Genomic DNA, 16,825 nt, shown 5'->3' with positions numbered 1-16,825 from the left:
GGAATATCCTGTATTTTATTTTATATTCGAAATCTTCTTAACTTCTCCATTACAAAAATATAAAGGTTTGTTATGTTATACATGGTATTTACAAAGTTATAACCAATTTTATATGAAAATCGTAACAATGTAACAAATAAAGAACGAAAATTAATTTTTTCTACGAGCGTGCAAAAATGTCTACTTTCGCGCACGCATTTTAGTTTAGAAAGTTTCACTTTTCCGCACGCGTGTTACTTTTCCGCACGCGTGTTACTTTTCCGCACGCGTGTTACTTTTTCGCACGCGGTTTTTACTTTTCCGCACGCGGTTTTTACTTTTCCGCACGCGTGTTAATTTAGATATGTTAATATGGCCTTCAAGTAATTATAATACATGCAATAAACTAATATTTAGATATTATTTACTAATTTATTTAAAATATATCTTAATGTGTTCCTGTTTTAATTAAATTAACGCGACAATTCGATGAAATAAAATTATTTTGACATAATATTCGAAAGTCAAATCGGTAGACAATAACAGTCGTTTTGAATCATCGTCATGGAAACCAATATCGTCGTCATGCTAACTAATTATATTGAAAGTTTGGTTTTGACAACCTTGTCAAAGAATTAATTTGTGTATGTATTTTCATATTAATTAAATTAATTGATTAAGATTTGGTAATTTTTTAAAGACTCTTAAAAAAAATATTGTTCCTAACTCTTGCAGAAAGTCTCTTTTCCGCACTCGACTGCTTGCCGAACTCCCGCTTCGCGTCGTTCGGCAAACTGCAGTCGCGTGCGGAAAAGAATGACTTTCTGCACTTGTTAGGAAAATAACTATATCAGTAAAAAATTTCACAAAAAAAACATGAACACATACAACATTTTTGAAAAAATTAAACGCTACTTTTAATAAAACATTTTAAATATTTAATTACATAAGTTGTTCAAAATGACCTCCTAACACATTTAGGCATGCCTAAAAACAGTCATTGAATGAGTTACTTACACTACGAAGCATTTGTAAATTAACACTTCAAAGTACACTTTGTATTCTATTTTTAATCTCATCTGTTGTTGTTGGAGGCATTTTATAACCTTCATTCTTAAAGTAACCCCAAAAAATATGTCCAGTTTATTAAATTCTGGTAATCTGGGTGCCACGCTACTGGTCCATGGAAAAATATCTCGAAAACTAATAAATTTAGACATAGGACATAAGGAATGTTATATACAAATTAAAGTACTGTAATGGTACTTTTCGATAGTGATATAAAATACAGGGTGTTTCATTTAAAATTACTGAGAAAATAATGTACTTGCGTTTTGGCTCCCCCTGCATTCGATGTAAACAAAATTAGCAATATCAATCATTTTTAAAAATTTTGGCAATAAATAAAAAAAATGTTGCATCAATAAACAATTGCCGTTGTGCTTAGTTTTATTTATACAGGGCGTTGAACTTGTTACGATTTTCATAGAAAATTGGTTATAACTTTAGATACCCTGTATAACATAATAAACGTTTATATTTTTGTGATGGGACAGTTAACGAGATTTCGAATATAAAATACAGGGTGTTTCATTTAAAAAACATAAGTTTGGTCTGCCACTATGATATCTAACACCCTGTAACATTCTAACTAATTTTTTAATATGAATCTCAAAGTTGTCTACAATTTTTGTTATTAACTTTTATTGCTATCTAGTACTATAGCGGATATATTGAATAATTGATGGATTCGACCGTTACTTGATGGAAGTTAATTTTATCTAACAATAAAACACTGAAAACGTTTGTTTTCTGTACTTCCACAAAATTTTATAACTATGTGACTGCAGCTGTTTCGGCAGAGTGCCTTTCTCAAGTGATTTAGTTTACTATGTGTTTGCCTTTTTAAACTCTTTAACTGAAGAGGTTGAGGAGTGGGGAGCTGTTTGTCTCGAGTTGGTCATTCAGAATTATATCTGTATTTTTTAATTTATTAATTTCCATAGATTCTAATAAAGATAGCTTAAGGCCTTTGTCTTGAATATGCAGAATTTGAAACTGTTCATTTAAAGAATGATTATGATCTAGAAGGTGAAGTGCGTATGTAGAAGTGTCTGTTTTTCTATTGTTGAAAGCCCTTTTGTGTTCTGCTATCCGTTTGTCAAAGGTTCTGCCAATTTGACCGATGTAAGTTTTCAGACAGTCACCACAAGTTAGTTCGTAGACACCACTCTGTAGTTGTTTTCTCTTTCGGCTCTTATTGTTCTTAATATATTTGCTTAAGTTGTTGTTAGTTCTGAAAGTTGGTGTTATACCTTTCTTTTTTATGTGTCTGGCTATTTTTGTTGTTATCTTGCGTATATGTGATAGAGCAGAAGGTACTGGGTTCTTTCTGTGGTGGTGGATAGACTAATTTCAGGGCTTTCTTATGGAGTTTTTGGTTTAAAATTTTATTAATTGTTTGTTAGTTATAGCCATTGTTTACTGCTATTTGTTTAATGATGTTCAGTTCTATTTCGAAGTTATTTTTTGACATGGGAATTTCTGTGAGTCTATGTATCATGCTATGGTAGGCTGCTAATTTGTGTTGTGTAGGATGGGATGATGAATTGTGTATAGTTGTGTCAGTATGGGTAGGTTTATGATATACGGATAACTCATGTTTGTTGTGTAGTCTGGTAATTGTTACATCTAGAAAGTTTATGGACTTATTCTGTTCTGTTTCTATTGTAAACTCAATACTAATATTACTATGAAGTGAATTAATGTATGATAGAAATTGGTCAAGCTGCGTGTTAGATAGAAATTGGTCAAATTCTGCATATTCAAGATAAAGGTCTTAAGCTATCTTTATTAGAATCTATGGAAATTAATAAATTAAAAAATACAGATATAATTCTGAATGACCAACTCGAGACAAACAGCTCCCCACTCCTCAACCTCTTCAGTTAAAGACTTTAAAAAGGCAAACACATAGTAAACTAAATCACTTGAGAAAGGCACTGTGCCGAAACAGTTGTAGTCACATAGTTATAATAAATTTTGTGGATCTACCCCCCAGTGGACCCCACTAATCAATCACCCTGAATAATAGAGGACTTGCAAAAAAACGTCACAATATACAAAAGATAAATATTTGGCGCAGTCAGTAGGATAACAAAATGTTTTTATTGCTTTTAACTATACGATTATGAAATCTTTTATATTTACAGGGCACTGTACATAGTGATATTCAAACATTTGATGTTTATCGGAGGAAAAGCATGCTACAGAACTTCCTTAGAGTTTTGTAAGCTGTTATTGTCTCTAGATCCAGAAGGAGATCCTCTAGGAATCGTATTATCCATAGATTTTTATGCCATACGCGCTAGAGAATACCAGTGGTTGATCGATTTCGTGGAAGAGTGGGATGGGGCCAAAAATCTGATGTGGTTGCCAAATTTCGCGTATTCCTTGGGAGTGGCGCATTTTTATCTCGGAGACAGCGCAAAGGCCGATTTAATACTGCAAGAAGCTCTTCTAAAATTCCCCGGTGTACTACTACCTTTGCTAGATAAGTGCAGCGTGCAGACTGACAATAGAGTCTCTAGTCATCAATTTTTTGTCACTGCTGATGACGCCAAAAGGTGCGTATGATACTTATTATTTTATTAAGTTTTCTTAAAGTCCAGAGTAATAAGGATTTTCTCGGGACACTCAAAGATCTAGGTAGCTGACTACTTTTTTAGTTATTATAGACCTATAGGAAGAAAACCTACCTGTTTCCTGCCTAGAGTTCGCGTCCGTTTTTTAATTATTAACAATTTAGTGCAAAAACCGCGATTTTTTCGATTTTTTGCACTTCATTCAAACCTTAATAGTTGACATAAATTTACAAAATTCAGTTTTTTAGAATATTGAAAAACCTTCAAAATGCCGATTTTTGAAAGTTCAAAAGTTAATTTGTTGCTACGCAAACTGCAAAATAAGTGAAAATCGTTATTTGTTAATAATTTTTACTAAAACTACTTTGGAACTTTAGTGTTTTACCCAAAGTTGGGTCTTGGCGTACTTAACAAACCTTCAAAATGTGAGACCGATCTATTAATTAGTTTAAGAGTTGTTTATCCCAGAGACTATTTGTTTATCCCAGAGACCTTTATTTTACAATAAGATAAGACAGAAAATAATGAAGATAGGGCAATTCTGAGTATTCCAAATGAAAGTAGAAGAGTGATAGTATCAAAATGTATTAAAAAAAGATAAAAAAATATTATTTAATATAGTCAAAAATCCTAAAGCCAAATTTTTGAAATTTTGTAGTTTATACACATTTAGAATAACTTGACAAATATTGTCCGTAGGAACAATCTTTTTATATATTCGAAAAGATAGTGTTTTAACACAAGTTTTCAAATAAAAAAATTCAGCCTGGGTTCATTTGGGACAAAGTTGAGCCATATGTTTTTTTTAATTCACAGCTAATTTGTTTATAATAATTAAGGAATTTTATTAATGCCATTTAAAGAATGGGATTTGTATTTTTTCTTAAAAAATTTACACAAACATTGTACCTTCACAGCACACTCTACGATTTTTCAAAAATGTAGTTCAAACGATTACCACCGAGTTAAAATACCGAAAAAGCAATTTCAAACGAATATAATTTTCTGTATCTCAACTCAATGGATTTTGATCTTTCTTTTTTTAATTTGTATGTAATTTCTACGTACATTACAAACATATGCATTTTGTTTATTTATTAATTAATAAACAGTATAATTTGTTTAAACAATTCTTGAAAAAATATTTTTTTTACAAAAATATATTTTTTTAATCATAGTATCATTAATAATCATAGAAAAAGTTAAAGTACACTTTAATAAATAAATGATTTTATTAGATAATTATTTATTGAAGATAATTTATTTATTAAAGTATACCTTAACTTTTTCTATGATTAATAACAATAGTATGATTAAAATCATGGATTTTTGGGAAAAAATTATTTTTTCAAAAATTGTTTAAACAAATTAGACTGTTTATTAATTAATAAATGTCTAGAGAAATTGCATATTTGTAATGTACAGAAAAATTACATACAAATTAAAAAAAAGAACGATCAAAATATATTCAGTAGATCCCGAGATGTAGAAAATGATTAGTTTTAAGTTGCCTTTTTTAGTTTTTGAACTCGTGCATTTGTCGGCTCCCAACTCCCCCTTCACTTACCACGACTAGTCACCAATTGAACTACATTTTTAAAAATTCGTGTAAAATACCAGCTTTTCTAATATGTAAAATGATTTTTTCTACGGACCATATTTTTAAGTTATTCTAAATGTTTATAAACTACAAAATTTCACAAATTTGGCACTAGGATTTTTGACTATATTAGATAATTTTTTATCTTTTTTTAGTACATTTTGATAGCCTCAGTTTTCTACTTTCATTTGGCATACGCAGAATTGCCCTATCTTCATTATTTTCTGTCTTATGTTATTGCAAAATAAATATCTCTGGGATAAACAATTTGGGTGAAACACTAAAGTTCTAAGGTAGTTTTAGTAAAAGTTATTAACAAATAACGATTTTCACTTATTTTGCAGTTTGCGTAGCAACAAATTAACTTTTTAACTTTAAAAAATCGGCATTTTGAAGGTTTTTTAATGTTCTAAAAAATTAAATTTTGTAATTTTATGTCAACTATGTAGCTTTTGAATGGGGTGCATTTGCACTAAATTGTTAATAATTAAAAAAAGAATGTGTGTGTACTTTGTACGTACGTAAGAAGTTATTCTTCTATTATATAATTTCAACGAAGTAAATATACTTAACAGGTTATTTGTATTTTATTTAAATATTTAACTAACTTTCTTATCTACCACTCTCAAAAAATTTTTATTAAAACAATCAAAAATTAAAAAAAATATGAATCGTCCAGGATTGGAACCCGCGACCTTCCAATCTCTGGATCAACGCTCTACCAACTACGCCACCGAGCTTTCTTTAAGTGACATTTAAGTTTCGGATATAATTACACAACACGGTGACAAATAGACATATAAAATGCTATACCTACATAATATTTTATTATCTTACTACAGAGAAAGACAAATCCAAAAATTATAATAAATAATACATTTACTAAAAACACTAATATATTCTTTTAATGACTTATTTGCGCTGATACAGATACATACATACCTATCTTGAAAGATTAGCAACGAACTATTACTGTCTATGTGCGCATGCGCGCAGATTTATGAAATTTTACTCTCAATCGCGCCTAAAGAAGAATAACTTCAAAAACGGACGCGAACTCTAGGCAGGAAACATGTAGGTTTTCTTCCTATATGTCTACAATAACTAAAAAAAAAAGTAGTCAGCTACCTGGATCTTTGAGTGTCCCGAACATGGTCTATGTCTAGCTTATTACCCTGGAGTATAATGTTTATTATATTTAACCATGTTTAAGTGTCATTATTTTAGAATTGGAGTAAAATTTGACTGATTTTTGTAATTAAATAGACTTAATTTGTTTCAATCGAATTCGTTATAAATTGTTTTTTGGGAGGTACAACTCCACAAAGTTCTATTAAATAACCTAGGATTCAAACTCCCTATGAGTGCTATTTTTCGGCGGAAAAAATAAGGGGACACGAATTTGCAAATTAATCTTGGACTGAATATAACAAAATTTTGAAAGATTTCGCTTATGTTAGTTTTATTTATGATTTTTATCATGGAATAATGAAGCGTAGGACTTACTTTATCAAATCGAACTTGTAACCAAGCAAATCGATTATTTTGCATTTAGATCATCATACTTTAAACTTTAAAAAACCACGCACTCTTACAAAATTCTATATAAATATCACGGGAAACACTGTTTCGCCCTCACTTATTTTCCCCGAGTTGTCATCATCATTCAACCCGGACCTATCCACTGCTGGATATAGGTCTCCGTCAGTCTTTTCCATGTATTTCTGTTTTATGCTTTTTGCATCCAATTTTTATCTTCTTCCTACTTTTATAAATAGGCTCAATGCCTGTTTCACTTCGGTTTTTAGCCTCACTTGACATTGTCTGACCATTTTTTCCTCGGTCGTCCCAATGATCTTCTTCCATTTGGTGATTTGTCTCTTGCTATTCGTACTATTCTATTTTCTGTCATTCTTTCTATGTGTTGATTCCATTCTATTTTTCTTCTTTTGGTCCACATGTTTATTTCTTCTATACCACATCTCGCTCGTATTTCCTCACTTTTTACTCTGTCTCTTAGAGTTTGGTTTGTTATTTTTCGTAAGACTTTCATTTCTGCTGTTTTCAGCAGTCTTTGTGGTTTCGCCGTATCTGCTCTTGTTTCCGCTGTATACGTCATTATCGGTCTTATTGTTGATATATATCCTGATTTTCGTTTTCATTGTGAGGTATTTGTTTCTCCAGATTGTGTTGTTGAGACATACTGCTGCTCTGTTCGTCATGTTCACTTGTTTTTGTACTTCTTCTTCCACTTTTCCGTAGCTTGACAGTTTTATTCCCAAGTATTCTGTTTCCATCACTTATTCTATTATTTTGTTATTTACGATCAATTTACATCGTCTCGGTTCCGCTGATACCACTATCGATTTAGTTTTCTCTGTTGAGATCACCATGTTGTATATGAGAGCCGTGTCTTCGAATTCTTTGATTAATTTTTGTAGGTCATCTTCATTTTCGGCTGTTATTATGGCGTCGTCGGCGTAGCAGACGCCGACGTCTGCTTATTTTTATTTTCTCCCATTCTATATCCTCTCCTTTCCAAAAATATCCTCTCCAGAATATGGTAACCAATTTTTGTCGATCCTTTTTATGTCATCAGACCATCTTGTTGTACATCTAGTTTATTATTGCTCATCAAGTTATTCTCATAGTCAGGTACAGTGGAACCTCGATAAGTCGGCCCCCGATAACCCGGAAGTCCGGCTATCCCGGACCGATTTTCATCAGACAAACATTTCAACAATAAAAATGTATTTATGTTAAAACATTTTATTTGTAGCCTCTTCTGGAATGTCTTAAAAATATCGAGTTTCATTGATAAAACTTCGCTTCGACCATAATATTGCCTGGTGAGAACAATAGTGACCAAACTTCAAAATGAACATTTAGAGATAATCGTATTTGAAGTTTTGATGAAACTGCTAAACAGTATAACTGACTTATAGGTAATCATTTTGCAAAATTTTTCTAATAATGTGCTTTCTAGATATGTAAACCAATTAGTAGAAGTAATTTTATTTGAAGAAAAGGTGGATATTGTATTTATTTTTGATTTTTTTTCTGCGTTACGCCATTATTTCATTATCGAAGATGTTTAATTTGATGTTTCGCCACTATACTTTAATACTACTATACTACAACAGTTTAGTTTCTGTTTTAAATAATTAAAAAATTTACTTTTAAAAATAAATTAAACGCATCAAATAAAATATTTTATTGTACACACCAGTTATGCGCAAAATGAAACTAAAGTACAATAGAAAAATAACAAAATAAGATCTTAAGTAATAATTATAAAAACGATAAACATGATAAAAGATAAAAAGTAAGCAAAAGAACTATGAATAGTAAAATTAAATTCATCATTTCACTCACGTATCTTTCGTATTTCAAACTACTAAATAAATTATTGTGGGTAGAAGGAATTGATTTATTTTGTAAGACTTCTATTTAGAAATGAATATTGGTTCTCGATAGTGTGGAATTAAACAATACTGATCCAAAGTGGATAGACGCTTTCTTGATTTGCTATTTCTAAGTACCTAAGAACGATTGAAACTGAGTTTCTCTGTAAGAAGTTTTATAAAAAAAAACACACAAGCACAAACGACCACACAGACAAAAGTGCTCATTCGCCACTATTGCACATTGTACTACTATCTTTAATAAAATATCTAATATTTCAAATACATGTTGTAGGCATGGCGTAATTACAGATTCGCCAGTATTGATATAAAGGTTGGTGTGCTTTCGTCGTTAATGCATCAAAATATTTGACAAATTCACAATACCATAAAGATTTGTAGGCGCCCTCTAGTAATAAGGAAATTAAATACTTGTTAGCCGATATTGCACATAAAAGAGGGCACATTTAGATGTCGATTGATGGACTTAACTCAAAAACGTTAATTTTCGAGTTTCGCCACTATTGTTCTCACTAGGCGAATATAATACCGGGTGTCCACTTATATTTTCCCCCATTTTAACTGCCTATAACTTCTAAACGGCTCAAGATAGAAATATGCGGTTTTCTCTGAAATGTTTTATTTTAGCAAAAGTTTTGTCTGAATGGATTAAATTTTTTATATCGCTTTCAAATACGAAAAAAAATGGCGGATTTTTGAAAAAAACGTTGTTGACTTTTTTTTTAATGGAACACCCACTATATTTTTCTGTAAATTGAAAGAAAGATCATTCACCTATCCAGCGATATAAAGTTTTTCAAAATCGGTTGTCAACTCACTGAGTAATTAATTTTTAAAATGAGAGGTGCAACGTGGATATCACATACCTAAATAACATGACTAAGCAAATTGATATTATGTTATGTGATTTCCACATTGCATCTCTCATTTTAAAAATAAATTGCTCAGTCATTTGACAACCGATTTTAAAAATTTTTATATCGCTGGATAGGTAAATGACCATTTTTTTCAAGTTACAAAAAAGTATACTGGGTGTTTTAATAAAAAAGTCAACAACGGTTTTTTTTTTCAAAAATCCGCAATTTTTTATTTAAAACCGTTATAAAAAATGGTCATTTACCTAAAAACTTGAAAAAACGTTTATTTACCTATCCAGCTATATAAAAAATTTTAAAATCGGTTGTCAAATGACTGAGCAATTAATTTTTAAAATGAGAGATGCAATGTGGAATTCACATAAATTGATATTATGTTATGTGATATTCATGTTACACCTCTCATTTTAAAAATTAATTACTCATTGATTTGACAGCCGATTTTGAAAAACTTTATATCGCTGGATAGGGGAAAGACCTTTCTTTCAATTTACAAAAAAATATACTGGATGTTCCATTAAAAAAAGTAAACAACGTTTTTTTCAAAAATCCACCATTTTTTTTCGTATTTGAAAGCGATATAAAAAATTCAATCCATTCAGACAAAACTTTTACTAAAATAAAACATTTCAGCGAAAACCGCATATTTCTATCTTGAGCCGTTTATAAGTTATAGGCAGTTAAAATGGGGGAAAATATAAGTGGACACCCGGTATTTGCGAGATAATGGGTATTTGGGTAATTTGAACTATACGATAGTAAACATGACTCATGGCACACGGCGGCGGCAGAGCGATGTTAATTATCTGGGGCTATCGCAAACAACAGGCACCTGTTATTCCTTTATTTATTTCCAACTGTCTTTTAAAAAATTATTTTTTAAATAATGGTCTTTTAAACAATGAAAGAGTCACTGTTCTTAAATAACATAACATTGTTCCGATGGCAGACGTAATTGACACAACCGAAACTGACTGAGTTTTTTTACCTAGAAATGAACAATACTCGATACTGTCTATACTCTATCTATACTATACTCTATACAACTATAGGTAAGTTAGATGTGTACTGTGCATATATATTTCATTTTATTTTAATTATAACGGACTTTATCTATAAGTATACCGTATTTTATTAATTTTTACCATGCTCTCCGGCTAACCCGGATTTTCGATAACCCGGATCGGCCGCGGTCTCGATTAATCCGAGTTATCGAGGTTCCAGTGTATATAACTCGATGTTATTACTACATCTATGGGTACAACTATCTCTTGTTGTAGGCAACCCACAGCACTGACTCAAATAATACTCCTATATGTAAATAGAAGCTATCACATATGGAAAGACAGCGATCTGCTGCCTTGGTTGGAAAAGAACGTGCACGAGGCATTGGACAGAGTAGAGAAAAACGATGCTGTGCTGAAAGAGTACGAAGCGAAGAGATTGAAGAGTTTTCACGGAAATCTGCCGTTGAGTATATCTCGACACATCTTACTGTCAAACATTAAAGGAATATCTCCTATGACTGATGTAAGTACACCTCATGATTCTTTATTTTTTTCAAACTAAGTTCTCGATCTAGTAATACATAAACCGACAATAAATATCGTATATCGTTCTACATAGGGGAGATCGGGTACAATTGTAGCGCGGTACAAATGTAACATTGATTGGCAACGCTGCATGTGAGAGTAACAAACAAGCAATACAGCGCGGTAAATTTGAATCACTCCTCTTGGTTAAAAAACAAACTATAGTGTACTTCGACTGGAAGTATATTAGTTCAATCAGAGAGAAGAGGATATGTGTCTACTGATGAAGGGCAAAAAAGCTCTGAAACCGGTATATAGTATTCCTGAACTGTTTGGTTGAACTAGAATATAATGCTGCTTTATTTTTTTTTATTAGGTAATTTTGATATGTATTTTTTAGGAAAACAGTGGAACTGTCACGAGTTTTGATCCACTACCACCTTCGGACTCTATTAATTTATACACTAGACCAAAACGACCAACGCTAGCCCAGCATGCGGGAGGTAATACCTTGAGTATATTCTTCAGATCAATTTTGCCAAATTTCAATCCAAACTTACCCGATCCGTAAGTATAGTTTATCATTTACTACTGTATAATTACTCTAAATAATTTGATATCGTGCAATGAGTCTCTCAGGCCCGGATCTACAAATTTTGGGCCCCCTGCAAACCACATAAAGAGCCCATGGGCCGTTCTAGGTATTTTCGGTGCCTACCGAGAGTCTGGAATTACCCCCGGAGAACGGGTAATATTTTCATTATTTTGTTGACTCTTCTCATGACTTCGTTATTTGTTACATGCTCGGTCCATGATATCTTCAGGATTCTTCTATACACCCACAGTTCGAATGCTTCCAACGTTTTAGTAGTCGACGCGGTAAGTGTCCATGCTTCTATCCCGTAAAGCAGAGTCCAGAAAATATAACACCTTGCCAGCCTAACTCTCAAGTCTAATTTCAGTTCTCTTGCACAAAATACCTTTCTCATTTTATTGAAGTTTGTTCTTGCTTTTTCTATTCGATCTTTGATTTCTTTGGAGTAATCGTTTGTGTGATTAATTATTGTGCCAAGATAGTTGTAGTTTTCAACTTGTTTTAAAGTTTTACCTTTAATCGTCAGGCTTTCATCATTATTTTGGGTTTTTGATATCTTCATAAATTTAGTTTTCTTGATGTTTATCGATAATCCATATTCTTCTGTATACTCAACTATCTTGTTTATTAACTTTCGGAGGTCTTGGAGCTGGAGGTTGTCAGCTATTATGACAGTATCGTCCGCATATCTAATGTTGTTAATTAGCGTTCCATTTACCTCTATTCCTGCTGTTTCTCCTTCAAGAGCTCTTTTCATAATTTCTTCAGAGTATGCATTGAATAGTATGCCTTGAGGTGGATTCTCACTTGTCAGTTTCGCTGACGCAGCCTGATTCAGTGATACTGAACAAATAATGAACATGAGAACACATTTTCATTTTAAATGAACAGTATATTCATACTTTCAGTTAAAGTGAAAACCAGGTCTACTTTTTATCATTTTGACTGATCATTCTCTAATGATTGTATTGGCTTTTTGTATTTTTGGAGAAATTTTTTGCAGAATCTCTTGAAATTTGTCTTCGTTCATTCTTAAGTGGTTTGTATATGAATCACAATCTTCCAAAGCTAATTCTTTCAGTATAGTTTAACTGGCACCCCATTTATTTCTGCGTAATATCCAAGACCGGACCAACCATTTACGACGTTTTCTTTTCTTTTGATTCACTAGAATATTCTGTAACTCATTTACTAATTGTAAACATAAATACTTCGCGAACAACTGGTCTCAATTTTTTTAATCATTTTCATCACCATGATAAAAAATGTTTGGAATAACTGCACACTAAATGTAGCAAAACATGAAACGTGTGAATACAAACGTCGCTTTTTATTTTTGTATATATACCTACGGGGGTCCTACAGCCTTTGCCGCATCCCGCATTTCGATCTCCACCTTTCTTTCTATCTCTCATTATTTCTCTGATTCCTTCTCTCCATTCCAGTGCTGGTCTTCCTTTTCTTCTTCTATTCCATGGGACATAGTTTAAAGCCTGTTTTGGCCATCGTTCATCATCCATTCGCATTACATGCCCGTACCATAAAAGTTGTTTGGATTATATTGTATCTACGGTATTGTAGATGCTTCTTGTCCTTCTTATTTCTTCATTTGGGATGTGATCAAATCTAGATATCCGACACGCTCTTCTCAGATAGTCCATTTCTACTACTTCCAGTTTTTTCTTTTCATTCATTGTCATTTGCCAACATTCAGATCCGTACGTCAAAATTGGTTCTACAACCGACTTGTAGATTGTCATTTTGGTTTGTAAACTAATTTTAGGAGACCAAAGTAATGAGTTTAGTGTTTGTACCACATTTCGACCCTGTTGTATTTTCTGCTGGATGTCCCGTTTCGATGTTCCTTCCTTCGCTATGACTGTCCCTAAGTATTTAAATTCTTCGCATTGTTTTATATCTCTAATCGAGAGTTCTGAGTCTCTTTCTTCGTCTTTAATTCTAAGGTATTATGTTTTGTTTATATTGATTGTGAGTCCCCAATGTTCGTATTCTTCGGTTAACTTTCGAATCATATAATCCATGTCTTCCTCATCATTTGCCATAATCACTTGATCGTCTGCAAAGAAAAGATTTGTTATGTACTTGTTTCCAAGTCCTATTCCCATTCCTGTGCATTTTCTCCTCTAGTTGTTTAATGCTTCCTGAATATAGATTTTAAATAGGGTTGGGGACAAAAAACATCCTTGTCTTAAGCCTTTTGTTACAGGAAACGGGTCTGAAATTTTATTTTCCATTTTAACGGCACTTTTTGCATTTATGTACATGTTCGCTATGGCGTTCATGTATGCCTTACTTAGGCCTGCCTTAGTTAATACTTCAAATAATCTTTTTAAGGGTACTGTATCATAGGCCTTCTCTAAGTCAACGAATACTAAATGAGTCGGTAAATTTCTGGCTGTTCGTTTCTCTATAATTTGTTGAAGTACAAATATTTTATAAACACAAGATCTGCCAGCACGGAATCCACTTTGATCTTCTATTTCCTCATATTGGTTTTCGATTCGTTCTTTTATTAATCGACCGTACAACCTCCCCAATGAGCTAATAACGCTTATACCTCTGTAATTTTTACTTTTCTTCTTGTCACCTTTTTTGTGGATAGAGCTTACGCACGCCAAACTCCAATCTTCTGGAATATTATCTTGTTTGATTAGACATTTATTAAAGATCTCTCTAAAAATTCTATTAGTATTGATGGTCCACATTTTATTAACTCAAAGGGGATGTTTCCAGGTCCTGCGGCTTTCCCGTTTTTCATGTCCGTTAAGGATCGTCTTATCTCATCCACACTGATTGGCTGTACTTCGTTTTCGTCTATTGGATCTGTTCGTAAGTCTCTGTAATTTATTTCGCAATGTGGTCTTGCTTCTGTCAATAGGGATTTGTAATATTCTTCCCATTCTGACATACTATGGGGTTTAATCTCAATGTTCCTTTTTGACTTTTTCTGAGATTTCCTATAAACTTCCAGGCTTCAGATACTCGAGTTCCATCCATATATTTGTTCATTTCTTCACATTTTTTGTCCCATGTTTCGTTCCTTCTTTTGGACACAGTTTTCTTAACTTCCCTATTCCAGTAAGTGCATGTTTTCCAGTCTTCTGGATTTTGTGTTTGTAGCCAGATTCGATAGACTTTCTTTTTGGTATCTACCAACTCTCTTATTTCTTGTGATCACCACTCCGGATCTTGGTTTAGCACATTTTCCTTATAACCTATGGCCTCTTGTGCTGCATGATGGATACAGTCTTTAATTTGACCATATAGTTCTTCCACCGTCTTGTTTTCTTTTCGAATATTTTGTAGTCTTGTAGCCAATCTGAGTTTGTACAAAAATTGGGTGGATTCATTCTTTAAACTTTCCAAGTTATATTTGTTTACGTTCGTATTTCCGGGTATTGTTTGTTCATATTGCTGGTCGCTGATATTTTCCCGGTATTTATATTTAACTAACACCTTTGCCACGGTTAAGTGGTGATCCGATCCACACTCCGCTCCTCGATACACCCTTACGTCCAAAACTTTTAGATGCATTGCTTTATGCTTTTTATTTTTCATTATAAATAAATCAGTCAGACTGCATCAGCGAAACTGACAAGTGAGAACCCGCCTTAATTTTAATCGTTTTCAGTGTGCGAGACGATGAAGGAGCTCGAGCATTACCCGCAGGCGAGAACAACATGGAACTAGGCGATTTGAGAAGTAGCGTAGCTTCATTAGTGGATGCCATGAGGGATTTGCTGAGCAATATTCGGCCGGAAGTGCCAAACGATGCCGACGCGGAGGAAAATGATGATTCCGGAGATGACGACGACTTGACATGATTTAAATTCCTTTTATTTAAGACGTTTACGTAGGATAAAATAATATTAAATACAAAGCTTTAAAATTATCAATGAGTTTCATTTATTTTTACCTTAAACGTATATAGCCTAATAAAATAAAAAAAGTCAAAATGTAAATTCGTACAGGTTGAAACAAATTTTATATCAAAGTTTAGGTGGGTACAAAAGATATTTCCAAGAAAGTATCCAAATCATACAAGGGGATCATTGTTTAAATAATTAAAAACTGGTCATTTTTGCAAAAAAATACTTTCTTAACTGCTGAGGTAATTCACTTATTAATGAAAATCTACGGGATTTTTTTCTGCAAAGGAAAAATATTTCACATAAGACTTACTAAATTAAATTTGACCCCCTATTTATTTAAATAATTGTATATAAAACTGAAAAAACAAATTTGCAAAAAATTATTTTTGGCGTTTTAAATAAGGACTATAAAATATCTTGTTTTACAGGCTAAGTTGCGCTATGTTACCAGTATTAAGCAGAAAAAAATTGGTCGAAAAATATTTAATATTTTTTGAGATATTGAATTTGTTTATTAAATGTTACTATATTTTTAATTGCAAAAACGCGGTTGTTGCCAAAGAAATATTCACCTGCATATGATCTCATTATTTTTATGTATATTTTCGATAAATGTATTGATAAATTCAAATTTCAATTAAACTCCCCCCTAAAATGGCATTTTAAAATTATTCAAATTTGTTTATAATTTGTTTTTTTAATAACGTCGCGGGGATTAAGTATTTTGAAATGCCGTTTAGATAATTGGGTTCCTGGGAATTTTTTACTAACAAAATTTTTTTGTCGTTTTTTTTTTCTTCCGAGTTATATTACTACGGGCCCTTTTAGGGTTAAATTTCATTAAGAATGTCGAATCTCAGAGTTGTAGATTCTAGACCTAAAAATATTAAGATTTAACTAAAATCTCTTAAATAAAATGTGGCTACTTACTGAGTTACAGGGTGTTTTATTTAAAAATTATTGTTACCAAGTACTTTAAATCTATTTGACGTATGCTTATCATACTTGGCAGAAAATGTGGCTATTATACACCCTACTAAATTGTGATTAAAAAGCGTTTCTAGCTAGTGCCAGAGGCGTACGACAGGGGATAGTGAATGATTGATCCTTCCCAAATTCTACGCCACTGGGTGAATTACTATTTTAGCGAAATTTTTCGATTCTCCCATACTTTATATGTAAATAACTTTATTGGTATCGATAAAGTCATCAGTTTGCGAGATATTGGCAGTTTAAAATGAATGAATGAATCAATCAAAATATCTCGAAAACTAATGACTTA

General features: G+C 32.3%; 1 protein-coding gene across 1 annotated transcript in view; it reads left to right on the top strand.

The window, feature by feature from the left end:
• Nucleotides 1–15,563, top strand: part of LOC114341620 (transcription factor 25) — a 35,160-nt gene extending 19,597 nt beyond the window's left edge. Inside the window, exons 5-8 of the mRNA XM_028292434.2 lie at nt 3,192–3,605; nt 10,804–11,053; nt 11,456–11,622; nt 15,303–15,563. Coding sequence (XP_028148235.1) covers nt 3,192–3,605; nt 10,804–11,053; nt 11,456–11,622; nt 15,303–15,495 — 1,024 coding nt within the window. The 3' untranslated portion in view covers nt 15,496–15,563. The remainder of the gene's footprint in view (nt 1–3,191; nt 3,606–10,803; nt 11,054–11,455; nt 11,623–15,302) is intronic.
• Nucleotides 15,564–16,825: the final 1,262 nt, after the last annotated feature.

Source organism: Diabrotica virgifera, chromosome 8 (genome assembly GCF_917563875.1).
Source record: "Diabrotica virgifera virgifera chromosome 8, PGI_DIABVI_V3a".
NCBI classification, from domain to species: Eukaryota; Metazoa; Arthropoda; class Insecta; order Coleoptera; family Chrysomelidae; genus Diabrotica; species Diabrotica virgifera.
The sequence above is the reverse complement of the archived record's forward strand: the minus strand, read 5'-3'. Positions and strand labels throughout refer to the sequence as shown.